Source organism: Eubalaena glacialis, chromosome 4 (genome assembly GCF_028564815.1).
Source record: "Eubalaena glacialis isolate mEubGla1 chromosome 4, mEubGla1.1.hap2.+ XY, whole genome shotgun sequence".
NCBI classification, from domain to species: domain Eukaryota; kingdom Metazoa; phylum Chordata; class Mammalia; order Artiodactyla; family Balaenidae; genus Eubalaena; species Eubalaena glacialis.
Genome location: NC_083719.1, coordinates 41,670,869 through 41,695,607, shown reverse-complemented (window position 1 = coordinate 41,695,607; position 24,739 = coordinate 41,670,869). Strand labels below are relative to the sequence as shown.

Sequence of the window (24,739 nt, the reverse complement as noted above, 5' to 3'; positions counted from 1 at the left end):
TTTTAAAGGGGAAAATTTGGGGACTGTTCCCTTAGAGGTTTTTTTCTCCCCTTATTTACCATGTTTAGAATCAGAAATCTGTGCAGCTAGCTTCTCTTCATAGACGAGCTTTGTCCTTTCCAGAGGACAAAAAAGGGTTAAATGGAAGAAGCAAACAGCGGGAAAGAGAAGCCAGCAGCCCTTCAGTATCCCCTTGTCTCCCAGCCCAGCCAGCCGCCCTCCTTCTTCCCTGCTCCCTAAGTCCGCCCCAAAGAAACCCAGTTCCTCTAACTGTCCAGGGAGAAAGATGCAGGTTGTCTGCCCGGAATGAAAGGCCATGAGCCGGATGGTGCAAGGAAGGAAGCAGTACCGAGACTTGCATCTTCCCCTTCCTCTGCCAGGCATCTGTCCAGTTACACAGGCAGCCTTGTTAAAGCCCCCCTTCACTCCCTCGAGACAACACCCCGCTTCCGAGGCTCTGAGCCCTGACTCCAGACGTGGCTGTACCAAGGCCAAGAGGACATGAGTAAGAGCTCTGGAGCCAAATAGCCCGGGTTGGAGCCCCAGCTCTGGCCCTTACTCTGTACCTTACAAACTCTGGCATATTTTCGTATCTGTACATTGCCCTCTACGAAGAATGCCCCGAACATCGCCTCTACATGACACACTCTCAGATGTTAGAGGCTTTTCATTCCCATCGCTCAGAAAATTGCTCTGGAGCCAGGCTGCCAGGGTTCAAATCCTGGTTCCACTTAACAAGTTTAACTTCTTTGGGCCTCAATTTCCCAGTCTTAAAATGGGAAGTGCAAAGTATCGATGCTTTTCTCTTTGGGTTGTTCTTATAAGTGAATTAACACACACAAATCATTTATATCTTGTGCTTAATAGTACTGACCGTCTTGGGTTTTGTTTTTGTGTTATTAGGACACGATTCTTCCTCGTGTCTTCTCCAGAGCTTAAGCAGCTCTTACAAGCCCTATAAACATGTTTGGTTGTCTTTTCAAAAGACAGACCCATATTTGACTATTATAGACTTGGAAAATATTTTAAATCTTGTAGTTTTGGATATTAATATGCTTCTTAATGTTTTATTCAGTGAACATGTTTAGTGTTAGAAAACATTCTAGAAATTGACTTCCTTTCGTCCTTGTGAGAGTTGTTGAGGTTCGGAATATATAGGTGCCTATTTTTGGTTTTGAAACCAAACCACCTAAGAAATATATCCACTTCAAGCCATGGGTGACTTCTCTTGCTTTTAGGTACCAACTAACTGATTTTTTGTTAATCTGACAGGTATTTATTGAGCACAGTGCCAGGCCTCACCTGAGGACCCCAGGGAAAGACCTGGTCATCCGCCATAGGAAAACTCCGGTTTTTGTTTGGCAAGACCCGTATTTAAATAAGGAAGAGGTAGTATGGGGCTCTGGCAGTGACTGTATAGCTGCGGGAAGCCCCGACACTGACTGAAGAAAATTTTCCAGCAACTCTACAGAGCCTCAATCAAATTGAAATCATGCACAGAATAAGATCATGTATTCATGATGAAAAACAGAGCATCAATTGAAACAAATGCCACGTCCCCAAAGGCTAGGGATTTAGCGAGACGGAATGGTAGGAGATGCGGGCAATGCAGGGGCCAGTGCCAGAGGGGGAAGATTTCGAGCAGGACTCTGTCTAGAATGGTGAATTGTATGACAGCTTTGCTCCTCTGCTTTGGTGCCTGGCTACCCTTGGTAGCTGTAAAATTAAACTTTTTAAACCAACAGTCAGACCAAGGATGAATATGTCTTTGGGTCAGTGTGCATAATTCTGTCATCTGATAATTCTTACAGTCAGTAAAAAATACACGTGGCATAATACTCACTGCAGTGCTAGAAGTGCGTTAAAGGACCAAAGAGTGGAAGAAAGGAATAGTTCTCGCCGGGGGAATGGGAGACTTTCCGGAGGAGGTGCCATCTGAGCAGAACTTTGAATGGGAATTTGCCAGGTAGAAAAGAGAGGGGAGAGCCTTTCCTTCTGAGTGCACAGGACCCTGGTGGCACAGAAACACGAAGTGCTCAGACTGTTTGAGGGACTAGAGAGTGATCCGGAGGGTGGCTGGCATCATTAAGGCAGAGATGTAGAGGGAAGTGCGATATACACTCAGGTGCTTCATTGGTGCTTTACAGCATCAGTTTGTTGAGGAGTTTATTCACTGAGTCCTGCTGTGGACAGTGCTCGACAGACCTACCGATGTCCGGCGCTGTCCCCAACAGAAATGGGGACATTTTAAGATAATCTTGCTGCCTTGGTGCTAGACCACCAGACTGAAATACTTGCAATTTAATCTTTTGCTTATTTTTTTCCTGATACATGTGATCATCCTCTTTGAAGCAAGTATTCCTAAGGTTTTGCTTGGGCTTTTTGGCTAATCCACCTTTCAGCTAAGGGTTATACAATTTGTCCAAAGTCTACGACACAGAGTTACTACTGGTGATTCCGGTCTTGGCCCTCTCTCAAGACATTGACACACTGTTTCCTCACATACAGTGTTGGTAGAAGCTTGTGGATGCATGCTGGGGGGTAACATCCGGCATCCTGACGTGATAAGAGAGAGACACTGGGTTCTTTTGGAAAGGAACAAGTCATAACGGACCCTATGTGAAAAGACCTGTGAACTAAAGCAATCTAGGCAACAGAGGCTGTGACCTTGGTTGTCTGACGCCATCCTCCCCTGCCCCCCGCCCCCCATAGTTACCCTGTTCTCTATTGCCTGCTGCAAGTGAAGGTTAAGGGTTGTGTGTCTTTAGTGTCTTGGGTTGGACTGGGATGGGTTGGAGCATGTGGTGGCTGCTGTGGGCCGATGGAAGGGAAGTACCACAGTCTGAGCTGCATGGTGGGCTGCCAGGCCCTCGCCCAAGAAAGCTAACAATCACCTAAGATACCTTAGGAAGATGAGCACTTATTCACCTGTGTGGTACGCTTCTCGTAGCATAATGCACTGAACTGATGCCTCATAATGTCCTCCTAAAGAAAGGAAGTGGCCGATAGTGTTAAAACGTTACTGGTTAATCACAGGGAGACCGAAGCCGCCGAGGTCTATGGGCTTGCACGGAGTCATACAATGCCTCAGTGTCTGGCCTGGGAATGAAGCCTGAGTTTGCCGCTTGCTGTCAGGACGGCCGACGGCATTGTGTTTAGCATTGTACACCAGTGAAAGGGGCTTACCCTTAACAATGCACGAGCTGCTGTAGGAGACAGACACAATGAACTTTGGTACAGTATAGTCTAGAGGCCAAAATGAGTAATTTTAAGTAAATTGACTATGAGATCCAAAGCTTCATTAAGTTTTAAAACGAAAACCAAGTGAAAACTCTGTACAGTTTTTAGGAACTGACTCCAAAAACATGAACATTCTTCCCCCATTTGAAGTAGCATAGTTTTAAGAGTCTTATTTTGTGGCTCGAATCTGACACTTCCCCTGTTAACCATAGGATTTATTTATTTCAAATAAATACTCCAAGAGTCTGTGACTTATTTCAAAGATGCTGCCTTAGAATAATTGTCAGTCTAAGCTTTATGCTTTTTATGTTCCAAAATGTCTCATTCTTATAGACTGTGGTTTGCGGGGGGGAAGGGGGGCTTTTGTTTTCTTCGGATTTGGTTTAGTTTGGGTTCTTTCAGAACAGTTGAAATATAGAGCCTGAAATTCAGGAAAGAGAGTTGGGGAGAGGGGAGATGTCATGTTAGGTGCCTTTACCATCTGCATGATTGGAACTCTGGGGTAGAGATGGCGTCACTGGGGAGAACAGAGGGAGAGGAGATAAAAGACGAGAGTGGAGTAGAACGTCACTGCTAAATTGCCTTTTATGTCAGACATGTCGTAGGTGACCTAGAATAAATGAGCAGGTGATGTAGATATTATTGGGCTTGGCTGCAAAGTTTTTACACTCTGGAGTTTAAAAAAAACATGAAAATGAAATTCTGGAACTTTTGGCCAAAATATGTTGAGTAATATTGCCATATGAATGATTGAAACTGGGCAGTATATAGCAATCAGTCACCTGCAATTTCATCTTGTATTTAAGATGGATGATAGTTTGGGCCAGGGTAGTTGAACGGGTCTCTTTCCAGGAGCTAGCCCAAGGGAGTTCTGGCAGAGGAGCTGAGCGTGGGTGGTGGCGTCCAGAGCAGGAATAGGGTCTCTCCCCTCTTCCCCCAACAAAGATCACAGCAGCCCAGTAAGAGAAACCACTGTGTGACTGGTGCTGTTGTCTGTCATGGTTGAACCTGGCAGAGCTCTTCTTAGTGAATAGCTGCTAACAAGTCTTTGAGGGAATACGTACATACATACATCTGTCTCTCAGGAAAACTCTAATCATGAGTCCAGGAGACTTGTTTCTTTTATGGGTAAGAAAAAGTTTGCAAAGAGTCAGACATTATCAGCCAGCCTTCATATGAATCTGGGATGAGATGTATTGGCATCTAGAATGCTTTTTATTGTCATAGTCATTAATCTTGTAGGAGAGGCAAAATGGAGCTCAAGTAAGGCCAGAGAAGAGTCACTAATATGATGGAGGAGTGGGAGGGGTTGCTATATGAAGGCAGACTGAAATAATTAGGACTCCTCAGGCTCTAAACAACGGAGAAGAAATATGATTAGAGTTTAGTAAATCCATGAAGAATATGGATTAGATAATCATAGAATTTACCAGAAGTAGGCAGAGCCCCTTAAAAGCCGAGGAAAAGTGAATTTAGGACAAAAAGAAGGTCTTTCATACCAAGAAAGTAGGTCGTGCACATCAAAACCACTCTTTTGGGAACTGGGCTAAAACTTCTGGCATTGAAGAGAAGTGAAAAAGTCAAGCGTTTCTCTTATTTTAACACTATTTTCTTGAAGCATGGGGGACCCAGAGAGAGCATAGATCAAGCTTCCTACTAGCCTTTACATTTTCTTTTCTCTTTTCTTAGGCGAAATTTAAATGTCATTCATTCGTCATTCAACAGTTATTCACTGAGGGTGGCTTCTATGCCGTGTTCTCTGCTAAGCACTGTGGATACTAGGATGAAGATGGACAGATATGGTTCCCACAGTCTGGTGATGAATGAGAAACTGTAATAGTCTGTGTGCTGAATTCACAAAAGTGCTGTGAGAGCTTGACATGAATTGCTAATGTACTCTTAGCCTCAGAGCAGGCGGCCCTGAGGAAGGGGTGCTCTAACTGGGACCCGAAAGCCAATGAAGCATTCGCTATGCCAAGAGGTGGGGGGAAGAGGGAGCAGCATATGTTGAATGCCTTGAGGTGCCAGAGGGTCAGCGTGGCTGGAGGTGGGAGGGTGAGGGGGAGAGTAAGAGGAGAATCATGGAGGTGAGGCTGGAGGGGTGGGTGGAGGAGATCATGGAAGGCCTCGTAGACCACGATGATCATAATGGAGGCCGTGTGGAGAATAGAGGGGGCAACGGTGAATGTACTGGGACCCACTGGAGTATGTTGATGTTGTCCAGGCAGCGGTGGCCTGGGCTGGAGAGAGGCAGACAGATTCTAGACGTGTTTCAGAGGTCGTATGGACTGGACTTGTCAATTGACTAACGTGGATATGAGAAGTGAGGGTGAGAAATAATCAAGCTTGATTTATGAGAGTATGACAGCCAGTTAGGCCTCACATTTCATCTGAGTAAGAAGAATTAGCACAGACATTTTGTAGGTCTCTTCTCTCATGATCTCCAAAGGACTCAGAAGTCAATAGGTCTGCCTCCCTCTTCCCTCTCTGTCTCCCTCTTCCCTCTCTGTCTCCCTCTTCCTCTGTTGAATCTTTCAGGTCCTAAATGCTTCAGACTCTACAAGCTGGCACATAGATGGCCCCTAATAAGTGGATGTCAAATAAGTAGAAAGACCAAAAACTGCACGAATGGCTTCCAGCCTCCCAAATCCCCTTGTCTTTGACCCTTGCAGAGCAAACAGCAGTTCATAGTACCCTGAGGTCAGTTGACCTGAAGCAAGATTTAGCAAGGGTCAAGATGGCAGTGATATACACAGGAATTCTATTTAATGATTTTTAAAAGCATTTTATTTTGAAATAATGTCAAAGCCCTGTAAGATTAGTACACAGAACTTTCCTGTAGACTCTACTCAGGTTCCCCAGTCATTAACATTTTACCATGATTGCTTTATCACATTCCTCACCATCTAGGCGTGGAGATGGTGATGGAGATAGCGATTTAGAAATGTTCTTAGCCAGTTAATTGCAGGTGTCAAGACTCTTCATCTCTAAGTACTTTAGTATGTGTTTTCTCAGGACAATGATATTCCTTATGTAACCACAGTCTGCTGATTAAATTCAGAAAATTTAACCTTAAGTGATACTGTCATTGCAGGCTCTAATATTCAGTCTCTATTCAGCTGTCACCTGTTGTCCCAACAATGTCGTTTATGGTGTTTTTTCCCCCGCCCAATCCAGGATCCAATCCAGGAGGCATGGCATTCGTTATGTCTCTTTAGTCTTCTTTAACCTGGAACAGGTCCTCAGTCTTTCTTTGACATTTTAGAGAAGAGCAGGCTGGTTGTGCTGCAGAATATTTCTCACAGTGGTGTCGTCTGATTTCCTCGTGCTTGGATGCAGGTGGTGCATATTTGGCAGAAAAGCTGCACGGTGACGTGGCACCCCTCGCGGTGCCCCCGTCTCAGCAGGAGGGGAGCCGGCAAGTCCGAGTGGGTCTCATTCCTAGGATGTTAACTTTGATTGCTTAGTCAAGGCGGTGTCCTCCTGGTCTCTCACTCTAAAGGTCCCTTTCCTCCTTAGAGTCAATAGGTTATTTGATTACCTCTCAGTACATAGTCATTTGAAATGTGCCTAAGCTTTGTGCCTACAGTCATGCTTAAAAGAGCCGCGTTTCCCCTCTCTCGGCAGTGTTTTAGAGCACTCTGCTGCAAGGGACCACCACCTGCACGCCCAGAGTATGACCTGGTCTGCATAGGCCTCACGGGCTCTGGCAAGACCAGCCTGCTGTCCAAGCTCTGCAGTGAAAGCCCCGACAGCGTCGTGTCAACCACAGGTGGGTACAGCGCCGGGTCCTCGCCCTTTTCTTCCTCACCCCTGAGATGCTCTCGTTTCCTGTGCTGTTGGTGGGATCCCCTCATTTCACTGAAATGCTTCAGGCAGTTTATTATTTATTTTTAGATACTCTATTTTTCAAACTATGTTTAAGGGGGGCTTTAATAGCATCAAATTGCTGCACCCTTCATCCCCCTAGTTTTGGTCATTTCAGCACCACTGAATAAATCAAGCCAGGAGGATGTTGATAGAAACTAACCTTGCAACCTGGAATTCTAGTACTGTGACCGATGGGTTCATCTCAGGCCCATTGAGCGTCCTCCTCCCGTGAAGTGTCACTCTAGCCTACTCGTGTTGGTCACACGCTCCCTACATGGTACAAGTGAGAGTCTGAATCTTCTTCCCTGGAAGATGGTGGGCACAGGGACCGTTGATCAGGTTTACCATGTTGTTCCCTGAGGTGGCCAAGAAAAGCCAGTCTAGGCAGTGGTTCTCAATCAGGGCAGATTTTGCTCTCCAGGGAACATTTGGCAACGTCTGGAGACATTTTGGTTCTTACAGCTTGGGGAGGGTGCTACTAACTTCTTTTGAGTAGAGGCCAGGGATGCTGCTAAGCATCCTACACTGCACAGGACGGGCCCCCTCCATAAGGAATCATCTGGCCCAAAGTATCAAAGTGCCACCAAGAACTTTTCTCACTCCCCAGAAGTGTCCTCTTTTTCCTCTGAAAATGAAGCAGGAAAGACAAGTGTTAACTAGAGAAAATTATAGGAGGTGAAAACCAGAGCTGCTGTGGGAGAACTGACAGGGAAGGAGTGGGCTGAGACATTGTCGGGGAAACTTAAAAAGATTGTTCATTCAGACAGCTTTCTTTTTTGAACACCTACCATGTGCTAGGTCCAGTGTTAGAAGCTGGGGATAAGCAGTGATCCCAGCACTCCAGGAGACTCAGGCTATGGGCCACACAGACATTAAGCTTGTGTCCAGAAATACACAAAGGAGGAGGAGCAATCAGTGTTGCTTGGACTGGGGGAAGGGGAGGATGATACAAGATGGAGTTTTCTACATTGGATCTTGAGGACAACAAGCAGGAATAAGAGAGTGAGGTGGGAGAAGAAAGAAGATTTGGGGACAGAGGGGAAGCTTGTGTGAAGGCAGAGGGGCCTGAAACAGGTTGCTACCTCCTGGGAACCACATTTCCGAGTGGCTGCGACACATGGTTAGTAGAATGCCAGGAGTTGAGTCACAGGAGATAGCCAGTGGCCAAATCTTGGCAAAACCTTTTATACCACACTCAGGAATTTAAGCTTTGTAGATAGCACAGAGACATCTGCACATATTTTAAGCAAAGAGAAACTATGTGATAAAATATCCATTTGAGAAAGATCACGCTAGCCATGATGCTGAGGCTGAACTGTGGAAAGCTCCATTAGCCATTAACTAAGACAGTGATGGGAGGGAGGGGGGTAGGGGGATGGAGGGAGAATAGAGGGAGAGGGAGGAGGGAGGGAGGGGGAGAAGGGAGGGAATAGATAGGATACTTATTGGAGGGCTGGTATTGACAGAGCTTGCTGGCCAGTTGGGTTTGGAGGATGAGGGAGAGAGAGAGAAGCCAAGGGTGACTCAGGTCCTGGCTTAGGTGAAGGGTATATGATGGAACCATTGACTAGGATTTCCTGTAAGTAGGAAAAATATTGATGACCAAGAGCCTTACCTCATTTCAGGCCGGGTTTTGCCACCAAATAAGTTAGGGGAAGAGTGCAGGCTTTGAAAGCTTTTCAGAGTTTAGAATTGTAGATAAGAAACCGCGGACCTGTGAAGAAACAGAGACATAGCTTGATTAAAGGATGAGGAAAAGCGTGAGGGGTTCACGATGACTGGTGAGGCCACAGGGAGGATGAACAGAGCTCAAGTGTGGCCTGTTGCAGGAAGCCATTTCTAACTACCTTCCTTTCCCCCACGTGGAACTGAGAACTCCCTGCTCTCCCACAGTGAAGTGTCTATCTCTCTACCATTTAGTGCCTGCAACACTGCTGTTGACACATTTGTCTCCCCAGCCTAAGGGGCAGATAGAGCATCTTATTTAGCTTGTGCATCCAGATCCTGGCACACGGTTTGGGCATAGCTAAGCTGCTTGTTGAGTGAATAAGCCTGCAACAGTAAATTGAATCCATATGTTTTTACATAAAATATCGTACCTCTCTGAACCTCATAACTGCTTTTTATGGCAGGTAAGATTCTTTTTCCATATTCTGTCTTTAAATCATCTGAGGCTCAAAGGTATGGTGATACGGCTGTTTTCACACAGCTAATGACAGAGGTAGGATGCCGGTGCAGGTCTTCAAATGAAGGTGGTTAGTGGTACCCAAGCCTTAGAATTTCTGATGAGAGTATTATTTCCTGGTTGTCTGTAAAACTGTGGACGTCTTCTGAGGAATGTGTTATGTAGTATGCAAACTTTATTAACTTAACAATTCTTTTAAAGCAAAATAACTTCCCTCAAAATATGTATGAGTAATACAAGTATACCGTTCTTCGCTTATCAGAGGTATAAATGAGAAGCACTATTGCTAGAAGCACAGTTTTGAATTACAATGTACAAAATTATCTGTAAATAATTTTATAATTTATTATTTGTAAATTGCAATACAATATGTTCTATATTTGCTTTTATTCAATTTTTTAATAATATGTTTTCCTCTTACTGGAACCATTGGTAACATTGTGTGCTAATTGATTTTCTGATGAATTAGTAAGTTGGCTGACATTTTGGATATCAAGCTTCTATGAGTTGTCATTGTCCTGAACCAGGCACAGTGCCTTTTTGGAGACCTGTTTGGAGGTCTCAGCTATCAAGAAGTTTACGCCTGGGGTAGGATTACAATGATAAACAGTTTAAATTTATTGAATGTTTAATATATGCCAGGAGCTAAGACAGAATAAGTGCTATACTTGATGGTATAAATATGAAAGTTAAAAGAGTGATCGTTTGTAATCTGTGGGATCAAAGAAGGCCTCATTCAAATAGGGCCTCATATGATGGGGAGAATCTAAGGAACGGGGTGAGGAGAGTAAGGATAGAAAGCATAGGGTGTATTTGGAGAACAGTTCGTGATCTTACTGCGTTGAGGCCCAAGATGTGGAGGTATAGCATGAGTTGTGACCCAAAGCTAGAGACTAGAGAAGCTATTGAGAGAGACCTGTAACATGGAGAGGTGATCCATCGGGGCTGTGGGGAATGGAGAGTTAGAGGCAGATGTCATTAATCCTAGAAAAGTGTCAAAGATATTGGGAAATAGAGAGGAAAGGAAAAGAACCAAATATGACTTCTAGCTGGTGACTGAGTGAATTATAAAAAGTGGGAAGAAGGTGACACAGTTTTAAGATACAAGATAATGAGCTTAGTTTTGGACATGCTAATTTTGAGGTGTTGGCAGGACTTTCAACAGTGATCCAAATGCCAAAAGACAGGCTGACTAAAGAGAGTTTATAGCAAGAGATCTAGATTTGAGATACAACTGAATTGTTGATTTGCATGAGATTGTTGAGGGATGATGGGCAGAGAGGGAGGAGAAGAGTGCTAAGCACCAGCTATATTTCATTCATTCTTTCTGCATTTATTGAATGCCTGTTACGTGATTGCCACTGATTTAGGCACTGAGGGTGCATCAGTGAACAAAATAGACAAATATCCTTGCCCTTTGGAGCTTACATTCTAGCATCTGCATTAAACAGGGAATCTAAACCAGGCAGTTCTATATAGTATCATATAAGTCAAATGTGAACAATAGATCAAAGGAACCAGAATTAAATAATATAAACAGAAGTCTAAAACCTGAGAGGAGGCCATGGATGTGGTGACCCTTAATGACCAATGGTAGACCAGTTTCAGCAGAGTGTTGAGGTAGAAACTAACATGAACCATGAGAGGGTGGTGAGCATGCAGAGGGAATGAGGCACGGACTGTCCGTTTTACTCCTTGGGCCCCTGGCTAAGATTGCACGTAGATTACTCTTTTAAGAAGGTAGACAGAAACACAGAAAGCAGTGGTAAAGGAGTTTATTTTTGCAAGGAAAGGTGCCATGTGAGCATGCTAGTGGACAGAGGTGTAAGGGTGGTGATCAGGAAGAAGGAAACACCAAAGATGTTCAGTAGAGGGCAGGGAGTGCAAGAATGAGTGAAGACTTCTGATTCTGGTCAAGACAGAGTAACTAGAACTGGCTTACCCTCCCACCTGAAATAACCAAAAGGGGGGAACAAAAAACAGACAAGATATATAAAACAGTTTTTAAGAAAGTAAATATCAAGCAACAAGGGTTAGTCATCCCTGAGAGATGAGAAACAAATGAGATGAGCCCCACAGTTGCCCCAGCCTACTGCCTCAAGACTGTTCCCAGGCCGTGGCACAGCTCCAGTGGGAAATGAGGTGGAGCTCAGTGGACTCCCTGCATTGAGGGGATGGAGCTGAGAGCTGGAGAGACTAGGGCAGCTAGAGTTCCTAGGACACAGTACTGGAGAGGAGAGAGCTATACAGAGAGAGAACCCTAGAGATCTGTAGAGGGTCTCCTCTGAGTATGTGTCATAGTATTCATTGCATGCGCATGAGGAAACTACTCAAGGCTAACAAAAGAACCATCTGAAAGGGCTAGCGGGAACAGTGCCTGGTGTTCACACAGGACTGAGAGTTATGCCTGTTACCACAAGCCAGATTGGAAAAGTCACAATTCACGAGGTAGTGGGTCGAGTACTAAGGAAGGTTTTGCCTTAGGAATCAGCTCTAAGCTGAGCACTGCCCTAGACCCACGTAGAAAATCATATTAATAAGACAAAAGGCTCAAACAGTTTCCTAGAAACTTTAATACACCCCAGAACAAAGCTGTGTAAGATTTACAGAAAACAAAATTATCCAGCACTTAACAAGGTAAAATTCACAATGCCTGACATTTAATCAAAAATTACCAGGCATGCAGAGAGACAGGAAGACATGATTCATAATGAGAAGAATAATCTGTGAATTGAAACTGACTCATAACTGTCACAAAGATTAGAATTAACAAAGAAGGACATTAAAACTGTTATTATAAAAGTATAGACATGCAAAATATCTAAAAAAAACCATATAAAAATTTTAGTGGTGAACACTACAATATATGAGGTGAAATATATACCAGATAGGATTAATGACAGATTAGACATTGCAGAAAAAAGATTAATGACCTTGAAGGGCATTAACATTCGGGACTACTCACAGTAGAGAGAGAGGAGAAAATGGAAAATGCAAAGAGCAATAGTGACCTGTGGGACAACTCCAAGTCACCTAACATATGGCAACACCTAACATTTGAATCTATCAAGGTGAGGGGGTGGAGAAAGGGACAGAAAAAAAATATTTGAAGAAATGATGGCTGAAATGTTTTCAAACTTGAAGATAAACAACAAATCCAAGAAGCTCATTGAACCCCAAGCACAAGAGATATGAACAAAACTACACCAAGTCACATCCTAATAAAATTACTAAAGCCAGTGATAAGAGTGTGATGGTTAATTTTATGTGTCAACTTGGCTGGGCCACAGTGCTCAGATACGTAGTCAAACATTGTTTTGGATATTTCTGTGAGTGCGTTTTTATATGAGGTTAAGATATAAATCAGCAGCCTTTGAGTAAATTTCTTTTTATAATGTGGTTGGGCCTCATCTAGCCAGTTGAAGGCTTGAATAGAATGAAAGACTGACTTCCCCAGAGCAAGAAGGAAATCTGCACTGGGTGGCCTTGGGACTTGAACTGCAGCGTCGGCTCTTTCCTAGTTCTCCAGTCTACTGACCCACCCTGCAGATTTTGGACTTGCCAGCCTCCATAGTATTATGAATCAATTCCTTGAAACATTTTTCTATGTATACGCACACATCCTATTGGTTCTGTTTCTCTGGAGAATGCCGAGTAATACAAAAAGGAAATCTTAAAAACAGAGAAAAGATGTTACACAGAAACAAAGATAAGAGTGACATCAGATTTCTCACTGCAAACAATGCAAGGGAGAAGGCAGTGGAGCGCACCTTTAAAGTACTGAAGGGAAAAATAATTATCAGCCTATATCCAACAGAAGTATCTTTGAAAAAGAAAGTCAAAATAAAGCCTTTTTCAGACATTAAAAAAGTGAAAGAATTTATTGCTAGCAGACCAAAGTTATAAGAAAATGCTAAAGGAAGTTTTTCAGGCAGGAGAAAAATGATTCCAGATGGAAATCTGGATCTGTACAAAGCAAAGTAACAGAATGGTGACTACGTGGATAATTATATAAGATTTAGTTCTTATTTAAATCTCTTTATAATTGTTTAAATAAAAACAGTATATTGTGGGGTTTATAACATGTAAAAGTAAAATGCATGAGAACAATAGAATAAAAGTCATAGGGGGGGCTTCCCTGGTGGCGCAGTGGTTGAGAGTCCGCCTGCTAATGCAGGGGACACGGGTTCGAGCCCTGGTCTGGGAAGATCCCACATGCTGCGGAGCAACTGGGCCCGTGAGCCACAATTACTGAGCCTGCGCGTCTGGAGCCTGTGCTCCGCAACAGGAGAGGCCGCGATAGTGAGAGGCCCGCGCACCGCGATGAAGAGTGACCCCCGCTCGCCGCAACTGGAGAAAACCCTCGCACAGAAACGAAGACCCAACATAGCCAAAAATAAAAATAAATAAATAAATAAATTTATAAAAACAAACAAAAAAAAAGTCATAGGGGTAAAAGGGAAGTATACTATTGTTAGGTTCTTACATGTGAAGTAGTTTAATAACACTTGAAGGTAGACTATAAGTTAAAGATACACTATAAACCCTAAAGCAGCCACTAAAATAACAAAACAAAGTGTGAGAGCCAATAAGGCAACAAATGAGATAAGATGGAACTATAAAAAATAATTAATCAAAAAGAAGGCAGGATAAAAGGGAACAAGAATATATGGGACAAATAGAAAACAAGTAGCAAGGTGATAACACTCAAACCTGACCATCAGTCATCAAATTAAATGCAAATGGTCTAGACTCCTCAATTAAGAGACTGAGAATATGATTAGATTAAAAAAACAAGACCCAACTATATGCTGACTTTAAATATAAAGACACAAATAGGTTAAAAGTAAGAAGATGGAAAAAGATATGTTATCCCAATAGGCATAAGAAAGAGTCAAAAGAAAGTTGGAGCGGCTATATTAATATCAGACAAGGTAGACTTTGGAGCAAAGAATAATACTGGGGATAAAGAAGTTCATTTCATAATGATGAAAGAGTCTTTGAATCAGAGGACATAACAATGCTAAACATTTATGTACGTAATAACAACTTCAAAAATACACATAGCAAAAACTGACAAAACCCACAATTGTAGTCAGAGATTTCAGTACTCTCAATTATTGATAGAACACGTAGGAAGAAAATAGAGGTAGTAGACTTGAACAACACCGTCAGCCACCCTGACCTGATTAACATGTATAGAACCCTCTACACAACAGCAGCAGAGAAACTTCTCAAGTGCATTTGGAACATTTACCAAATAAGACCATATTTGAGGACATAAAACAAGTTTCAATAAATTTAAAAGTATTCAAACCACACACCACATGGAATTGAATTAGAAATCAAGACCATCTCTGGAAAAGTCCCCAAATATTTGGAAACTAAAGTACTTCTAAATAACCCATGGATCAAATAAGAAATCAAAAGAGAAATTGTAAAGTATTTTATACTGAATGAAAATACAACACATCAGAATTTGTGGGATGTCTCTAAAGCAGGACTGTGGGGGAAATTCATAGCTCTGAACCCCTGGATTAGGAAAGAAGGCCCTCAAATCAGTGACCTCAGCCTCCACCTTAAGGAACTAAAAGAGGAGGACTGATCAAACCCAAAGTAAGCAAAAGAAAGGAAATAATAAGGATCAAAGTGGAAATCAGTGGAATAGAAAAACAGTAGAGAAAACTAATTAGATCAAAAGCTGGTTCTTTGAGAAGATCAATAAAGCTTAAGAAACTCTAGCCAAACTGATCAGGGAAAAAAAAATCAAAGATGACACTAATTTATAGTATCAGGAATGAGAGAAGTTACATCAATATAGAGTCTATAGATATTAAAAGGGTAATAGAATATTATGAACAACTTCATACCAGTAAATTTGACAGCTTAAATGGATGAATTACTTGAAAGACAAGTTATCAAAGCTCATTCAAGAAGAAATAGAAAGCCCAGATCTATAGTTATTAAAGAAATCGAAATTATAGTTTTTAAAAAAAAGAACGAAGTTTAGTTGGCTTCACTGGTGAATTCTATCAAACATCTGAAAGAAGTAATAATGCCACTGCTACACAGTATCTTTCAGAAAATTGAAGGAGGAGGGAAGACTTTCCAACTCCTTCTATAAGACCAGCAAGTTTAATGTCAAAACCAGATAAAGACATTGCAAAAAAACTACGTACCATATCCCTCATGAACATAGATACCAAAAATATAAACAAAAATCTAGCAAATCAAATCTTAAAGTAGTATATTTTTAATAGGATAATGTGTCATGACCAAGTAACATTTATCCCAGGAATACAGGGTTGGTTTCATGTTCAAAAATCAATAAATTTAATTTACAATATTAATAAACTAAGAAAAGAAAACCATGTGATCATCTCAAGAGATGCAAGCAAACAAACAAAAAACATTGATTTCTGATAAAAACTCTCACCAAAATAAGAACAGAGGGAATTTCCTCAACTGTTAAAGGTCATCTATGAAAACCCTATAGCTGTTGTCATACTTAATGATGAAATACAGAATTTATTCCTGGTCTGATCAGGAATAAGACATGGAAGTCTGTTCTCACCACTTCTGTTCAACATTGTAGTAAAGATTCTGGCCAGTGCATCAGGCAAGAAAAAGAAATAAAAGGCTTCCAGATTGGAAAGGAATAAGTAAAACTTTCTTGGTTTACTGATGACAGGATCATCTATGTAGAAAATTTGATGGGATCTACAACTTTATACCAACAAATTAGTGATGGCTAATGTGAATTTAGAGCTGATAATTTTGGAGATCTGAAAATTTGGAGGATAGCTTTGATCATTAGTTTGGAGAATGTTGTCTATAAGAGTAGAAGCAGATAGAGTGGTGGACAAATGTGTTGAATTCATTCAGATAGATAAGCAAATGCCCTGAAAGTTGGTAGATGGAAATGCAAAGGTCGACACAGAAACAGATGTCACAACTTTAGCTGGGAAGTTATTAAGAGGTGAGTATGGTAAAGCGGTAAAAACATTATAAGGAAGCAAAGCTTGTCCTGGCTGGCCCTGATGAGGGAAGGAAAGCTCTGTTTGCTAGTATAAGAAGGAAGGAAAAGCGTGTAAGAAAATGTTGGAGGCTAGAGAAGACTTTTCTTAACAAAGGTGAGGTTCCCTGTGATTCATTGAGAGGGCGCTGCAAGGATAAAGGCAGGGCAGAGTTGGGCATGAGGTGCAAAGAGAAGAGAAGGGGTAGATGCTTGTTGGTTGAGTCTGTATGTTTATTGTAGCTAATGAAGGTGGGCAAGAGGTTGGCGAAACTAATTACTGGTGACAGAGGAGGGGTGGAGGCAGAGGAGAACCAAGCAGGCTGATTTTATTTATCAGTGGACCCACAAAACCCATTCCTCACCAGAGTTCCAGATAGACATTGCTGGCCTGTTCAAACTCAACTGCTGGCTCCTTTTTGTTGTGTATGTATGCAGCTGAAGAAGAACAAAGGAGGTAGAAGGAAGGTCCTAAAATAAATGACAAAACCCAATGGCAAGAAAAGGTAACTAGAAGAAATGAGGAGGTCAGAAAGCCACATGTGCATGTGAACATTCAATGTGAGGACGGGAGAATAGCTGAAGGAGGTCCTACGGAGAATAATGTACAAAGTGAAGGAGCAAGGGAGCTAACTATATTAAAGTTTAGAAAGACTGGAAAGCTAAGATTAAGATGACAAATATAAGTAAAAGCAATGCTGTTGAGAAGTATTTCTATCAGATATTACAGATAAGAGTTTATGACAGTCCCATTTAGAGAATTCAGTCACATTCACAAGTAGTATCTAGAATCTAATTGATTAATTAAGCTAAGTCCACAAAGAGGTAGTCAAGAAAAGAATTAATGGCAAACAAATAAATGAAAAGGTTTGGCTTTACCAGAAGTTCAACTTTACTAGAAAATAAATAAGAAAATGTTAATTTTATACCTAAATTTACCAAAACATGTGTTGTCCGTTTTTTTTTTTGAAAGAAGTTATTCATATAAATTAAAGGTTACCAAAATATTTACATCCCTTGGCTGGCCTAATAAGTGTGTCACTAAGAATTTACATTAAGTGTAATTTCAAAGCAACTGTATGAACAAACTGATTCCTTGCAACATTTTGTATAACTAAAACTTTAAAGTAATTTAAATGTCCTATATCAAGGGAGTTTGTTAATTAACTCGTGGTACATCAGTTGAAATGATCATATATTGGAAAACACATACAATCTTCTGTAAAAGAAAATTAAATTTACATTCATTTTGAAAATTAAACCTTGTAAAACTATGCTTTTGAATCAAAAATGGGGAAAAAAAACTGTAAAAAATAACTATGGGCTTTGTTGGTATGGTCGAATTATGTGTGAAATTTTATTCTCTTAAATTATTTCTCTATTTTATAATGTTTTGATTACATAAAGCCAATTAAAATGAAATATTTGTTGGAAGAGTTTGGAACAGTTGAAAAGATAGACTGAAAATTAGTTTCTTAAAATGAAAACATGACACAAGAAGGGTATGTCTATCCATTTCAGCAAGGCAAGAATGTCAGCCTTTTCTTCAGAAGTAAAGGGAATCCAAACTTTATTGGATTGTTAACTTCAGCAGTCTTTTACTTTGACATAATTTTTAAAAGATACTTAAATTGTCAAAACTCAAAGGGCCAAGAAATCCTGAAAAGAGCAGGTCTTGCTGATAGAGGAAAAAAATTGAGTAGCTTACACCTTGGTCTAGAAACAAAAGTGAACTTTGCCCAGAGTGAATTCCTTGACTGTATGTGCCCAAAGAATTTGTTGATAAAAGGGATTGTTAACCTGTAGATTACACAATATTCACTTTTTTTCTTTTTAAACCAGAGGAATGGAGTCTAAAGGTTTAGGATAATATATTGTAACATAGAGAACAATCTAGAGAAAATTGAACACTTGGAATTGAAAAAGGTTGAAAAATCTCTTCTAGGGATATATATTACTATGTTTGAAAATTTGTCAAGTGATATGTCGGTCAGTTCAAATAGAAAACAATTATGGTAATTTGAAAGAAATACAGAAAAGTTTATGAAAATTTGAATCAGGCATTTTAATAACTTTAGTATTAGCTGCATACACATTAAGAAGAAATAAGTTAGAAAGTCAGATTTGGTATCTGCTAAAGAATTGTGTTTTATAAATGCTGGTAGATTAAATTTCCTTTTATGATGTTGAAATGATATTTAGAAGAATTTCGCTAGACCATTGTCCAAACATCACAAAACTACCGCATAAATCACGTCCTTGGTCCAAGTCAAGGCCACCAGATCTGTGGAATGTCTTTCCCTTTAGCAGTTCTTAGAGTGACCCAGGGATGTCAGAAGCACACAGCGAGTACCTGTGTACATGTGTGCAGACTTGTGTATGTGTTGCAGGGGAAGGGGGGAGGTTGGTCTGTAGGTCCAAGCAAAATTGTCATGTGTTCCACACAGTGAATAAAAATAGACTAACCTCCCTCTGAAACCTAATTTTGTTACGATTCCAGTAATGCTTTCCCCACATAAAAAATTTCAAATCCATCTCCCTTGTATCACAGGCTTTTTTGGATTTAAGGACTAAAAGACAAAAACTCAATGTCTATGCAAACAATTATTTCCCCGAAGAGTTACTAAGTCATATATTTATTAAAATTTGTGGGGTTAAATCTTAGGGGAGGTTTCAGTCTTACTAATGTAGCTTAAATAGGCCAGGAAAAAATGACTATGTAACTTAGGCTTCAGCCATCAAATTGTTTGAATGGAGTCGGGAGACCTACCCCTGAGGCCTTCAGCCAAATACTGGAGGCCATTGATGGTTGACTCAGTTGTTACAATATAAATAATGGAATCCTAACATTAGAGGAAACTTTAGAAAGCTAATCTAGTCCACTCATTTTGCAGATGAGGGATTCAAAGTCAAGAAAAAAGTGGCTGGTAAGAAGTCTAAGAGCTGTGGTAGGGTTTCTAGGACAGTGCTCTTGTTCCATCAGCTCACTGACTTCCTGCAAAGAGCATCAGAGGATGCTTATTTTTTCGAAGAAGCAACAGAGCAAGCGCACTGTCATGGCTGAGTCAGTTGGACGTTTTCCCTCCCCTCCTGAGTTCCTGGTTTTATTAATAACGTCTTTGAAAAAGTACTCTCTAAACTCATACTATTACTTTTATTCCATTAATAAGGCAATGTAGTATAGACCTGAGAACACAAGAATCAAAATAGATTCCTTGTGTTGGATTATTTATAAATAGGAGGGAAAATAATTAGTGGGATTATTAGGTATGTGTGTATTTTTTCCAATCAGCTCCACTGTTATTTAGGTTCAAAATTGGAAATTTTGAATCCATCGTCTTGTTGGGATGTAGAAGAGGTGCTATAGTGTGGAGCTCTGGTGGACTCAGGTGATGAGACCTGAGTTCAGGTTTTAAATACAGCATTTAGTAGTTTTGGCCAGGTACTTAACCCTTCTAGACTTCACTTGCTTCCTGGAACAGTAATTATTCATTAAGTTAAGGATTGTCGTAACAGCTAAAATACAGTTGTCGCTTGGTATGTGAGGGGGACTGGTGACCACCTTCCCCTGCAACAGATACCAAAATTTGAAGATGCTCAAGTCCTTTATATAAAAATACAGTATTTGCATGTAACCTACACACATCCTCCCATATGCTTCAAATCATCTCTAGATTACCAATAATACCTAATACAATGTAAATACAATGTAAATGGCCTGGGCACAGCAAATTCAAGTTTTGCTTCTTGGAATTTTCTGGAAATTTTTTTCCCAAATATTTTTGATCTGTTTGATTGAATATGTGGATGCAGAGCCCTCGGATATGGAGGGCTGACTAAATATAAACCCTTAGCACAGATCTTTAAACAAATACTGAGATCCTATTACGACCAAGCACTGGCATACAAGATACACTGTACACTGTCTCTCTATTACGAATCCTTGCAGTCTAGCTGGTAAACAAACATAAAACAAATAAATAAACTGATATGTAATTAGAACTGTGAAAGTCATGTAGGAGAAGTGCTGAGTGCCCCAAGCACACAGATCCAAAAAAATCAACCTATTTCAGGAACACCAGAGAAGGCCTGCCTGACAAAGTGAAGTTCTAATACCACCTGAAGGATAAAGAGTTTGCCAGAAGGGCAAAGAACACACACTTTTGGAGCAGTAGGTGCAAAGGCCCTGAGATGTAAGGAACATGGCTTGTTTTAGGAACTGAAGAATATAAATGAGGGGGAAATGGTACAAAATAAGCCTAGGGAAGGAAAGAGGAACCAGATCAGGTAGGGCCTTGTTAGGTGTTTCAAACTATACCTTGAGTAGTGAGAAGGTATCAGACCCTTTTAAGTAGGGGAATGATGTAAACAGAAGTTCATTTCAGGAAATCACTTCTGCTAATGTGTGGGGATGATTGAGGAGGCCAGTAATAGATGCAGAGTTTAGTTAGGAGGCTCACCACGTGGTGATGGTGGTGGCTTGACCACAGTTGTGCTGTGAGGATGAAGAGAAGTAGGCATTTTTGAGAACTATTTAGCAGGTGACATTGAAAGGCTTTAGGGATTGGTTGATTGACTGATTGAGAGGGAAAGAAGTGTTAAGGAGGACTACAAATATTTAGTCTATAGAAGTCCTCAATAAATGTTTGTTTTGATTGCTTCTTCAGCAACTCTTATTTTTACCACTGCTTTCATAATATATCTGAATTTGAGGCCACACACGATTTTGATTGGGAGAAAGCATTCAGTGATTATTTGATGACCATTAGTATTCTGAATTTTTAGTTTTATTTATTTAAAAACAAAACACTTTATAGCACTGATTACCGTCTGTTTTCATTTACAGCTGAGGAAACTGAGGCACAGAGGAATTAAGTAACTTGCTCAGAGTCAGACGGTTAATAATGGTAGAGCCAGAATTTGAACCCAGACATTCTTACTGTAGAGCCCATGCAATCCAGTGATTTTCATTCCTCAAAGCAACCCTTTGAGAAAGGTATTTTGATGGATTGACCTTTGTAACCCTACTAAATATTAATTCCCCTTCTTGACCTCATCCAACTCAATGTGAAGGAATAAAATACAATTGATCTGATGGTTGCCCTTCTTGATTGCCCTTCTGGTGAACTGAAAATGTGTCTTTACATTTTAAGTCTTTTTAATCCTTGCAAACAGTTAGAATGACTAAAATAGAAAAATATTGTTTCTCTTCCACGAATAGTACATTCTCTTATTTTCTGGACTGATTATCTAGGCTTCATCCTCTGAACATTAATTACCACAGCTATATTGTAAAAATAATACAAAGACAGCAAAGTGGAAGACTGCATATACCTTTGCAGTATAAATCTAGCCACACATGTTCTGTGTGAAGAGAGAACATTTATGAGTATTCTGCAGGAACATTTATATGCCTATAAATAACATTGCTAGGTAACTTTGCTTAGAGTGAACATTGGAGGACATTTTTGTAGTCAATTTATTATGAAGTCTGTGTAAGGATTCAAAATGGGAACCGTCATATAATCTGCCTGTTGGATCAATAAATTTCAAAAGTTGTATTTTGCATATGGGTGTGGTAATTTCCAGAAAGATATTTCTTCCCTCTGGGTGCCTGCATATTGTCAGCTTTTACGAATCAAAGCAGATAAAATATTGCTGATGTGCTCCATAATTATTTCTTTTTCAAAGTTGGGGTTTGTCCCATTGCTCTGGAAAATCCATACTTGGGTTGTCCTGAACCTAACCACTAATAGACTGTTTAGCACTTACATAGTGTTTCCGTTTTTAGGATTTCACAATCATTGCCTTTTAATCCATGTAACACCCCTGTGAGGTAGGTAGATACAGTCAAGCATCCAAGTCTCCTGTGGGCGAATTTCAGTGCCAGCAGGAGTATTGTGATTGGCACTGAGTTTCCGTAATTTCCCAGAGGCCAGACACCTGGAGAGGCTTTCCTGCAGACCCAGGTATATGCCAGTATGTCAGCCACATGAAGCTGCCTCCTACTCCTCCTGCTATTTTACTAAGATTCAGTGACTGCATGCACCGTTAATCATAGTGCTACGCCCACTGTGTCAGTCTGTATTAAACCCACATAGGAAGGGTATGTTTTGGAAGGTTCTCAGAGAGCCCAATGAACATTTACGTTCTGTACAACAAATTTCAACAGTTTACACTTCCATCGCTCCAACAAAGGTACTTTTCATTCAGTGATAACATTTATGGCTCCAACTAAATACTTAGATTAATAAATGAGCACCATCATTTCTGTCTTGAGTCTGTAATATATTCAGGCAGGCAGAAGATATGTGTACCTAATGATTAAATCATCAACAACATGGCATCCATTGAAATATAACATCGGCAGTCTTATATTTTGTGCTTATTTGTACCAGGCACTGTGATAAAGATAACACATGCGTTATCACATCCTCATAACAACTTTGTGACATAGATACTATCATTCCCAGCTTACAGACGATGAAAGCCAAGGCTGGTAAGTTGCCCACAGTCATAGAGCTTATTAAAACCTAGTTCTGTCTGACTCCAAAGTCACTTTTTAACCATTACATGATATTCACTGCCTTAAGTAGAAGGTAATATATAAAATCTTAAAGCTCTGGGACAGTATACAACAGAGGAGTGGTAATAATAGGCTGGAGTATAATAAGGCACATTTTAACGTGTTTTTTAATAAAGTAAAGCAAAACCATGTAAAAGAATTGTTCTTATACACATTGTACTTTATATCTTTTTACCTTTCTAGGCACCCATCATAACTTGCTTCAGTGAAAGTATTTGTATGTTTTCCCTTTCACCCTGTTGATAATTTCTTAAAAAGGGGACCGTGTCTTATTTATCTTGTAATTGTACATATCAAATAATGCTTAAAACCTTAAATTGATTGGGTGCTCGGAAATTACTGAATAAATTAACTTAAAAATTAGTAGAGCTTTTAATTGAAAAAGAAGTACCTTTATATGCAAAGTATTCAAATGAAACAAAAGAATCTCCCTTCTATTTAAGACCTCCAGATACCCAGTTCTCCCAAGAGTCATTACATGTTCCAGTTTCTTGTGGATCATTTCAGAAATATTTAGTGTATATATTTGTGTGTGTGTCTGTGTATAGGTAAATGCACTCTCACATATGTCACACCTGAATTGATTGACTTAGATGATGATAATTAAGTCCTAAATACAGAATTAATCATAGTACTATACTCTGAAAATACTTTTATAATAGAAGTCATTTATTACATGCATTATAAAATGCATAAATGGGTAATTATGATTATACTTTTAAGAAAAATTTATGTATGACTTTAACCATGTCCTTGAAAGAAAACACTAACATAAATACTATGTAATTCAATATAAGATGGTTATAATTTTGATACCTTAGTCTCTAGGGTTGCTAAGTTATATGTGAGGGAAGATTAACCTTAGGAATTAGATGCAAAGGTCCTGATAGATTTAATATTTTCTTTGAAGTTTCTCTATACTTCCAAGTGTCCTTCTCGCAACTGATATAATTTACAAAGTGGCATTATGTATTAAAGAATGAGGCAATAATTTGAAGAAGAGGGTTATATTTTGCTGTAACATACAACTGTTTTGCAAAATGGTAGAAGATAATACTGGGTTAACCGTTTATCTTGGAAATTATGTGTTTCTGGTGTAAATATGAGCTATGAAAAATAACTCTTAATCTGCCTAAAAAAGAGCATTTGAGCATTTTATACATTTTTAAAACTTAAGTTGCTAATTCTTTGTTTTCTGTTTTCTAATTGTAGGTTTTAGTATAAAAGCAGTGCCATTCCAGAATGCCATCTTGAATGTAAAAGAACTTGGAGGTATATCATTTAAGATCACTTCTATGTCTGGCTCTAGCTTTTACTAAGTTCATATTAATGTGTTACATATAATTAAAACATAATGATGATGTATTATTCTCGGAGGTGATTCATTTTTACCTTTTCTCTTGATAATACATTTCCTAGAAATATTTCCTTTTCTTTATATATATTTTAAAGGTAGTTGAAGAGTTCTAAGTAACAAACTTTGTTTTCTTTTGTGTGGATTAAAGAACTACACTACTAATGCCATTTCATACACTGTACTCTTTGGTTTTACTTAGCTAATGAAATTTATTCTTCAATGAACAAAATGAAGAGAGTTTTAATATAATCATAAAAAATAAGCTATATGTTATACAGGGCAAAGAATTGTATTTTAGAGTAGTTTGTTTTCATACTGCAGGTTTTATTGTATTAGATCTTTTTAGAATGTATTTGTTCCAATAATAAATCTTTGCCAATAGGTTCTTTGCTGGTCAAGCACATTTATTGGCTAGGCTGCACCCCAAACTATACATCACTCAGTCTTTCATTACACTCTCTGGGGTTTTTTTTTGGTTGTGTTTTA

General features: G+C 39.8%; 1 protein-coding gene across 2 annotated transcripts in view; it reads left to right on the top strand.

Annotated features, from left to right (window-relative positions):
* The window catches only part of ARL15 (ADP ribosylation factor like GTPase 15), a 419,312-nt gene that overhangs the window by 134,879 nt on the left and 259,694 nt on the right, over nucleotides 1-24,739 (top strand). For both annotated transcript variants that reach the window (XM_061187782.1, XM_061187781.1), the window contains exons 2-3: nucleotides 6,868-7,012; nucleotides 24,109-24,168. In XM_061187782.1, the coding sequence (XP_061043765.1) occupies nucleotides 6,868-7,012; nucleotides 24,109-24,168 (205 nt within the window). The remainder of the gene's footprint in view (nucleotides 1-6,867; nucleotides 7,013-24,108; nucleotides 24,169-24,739) is intronic.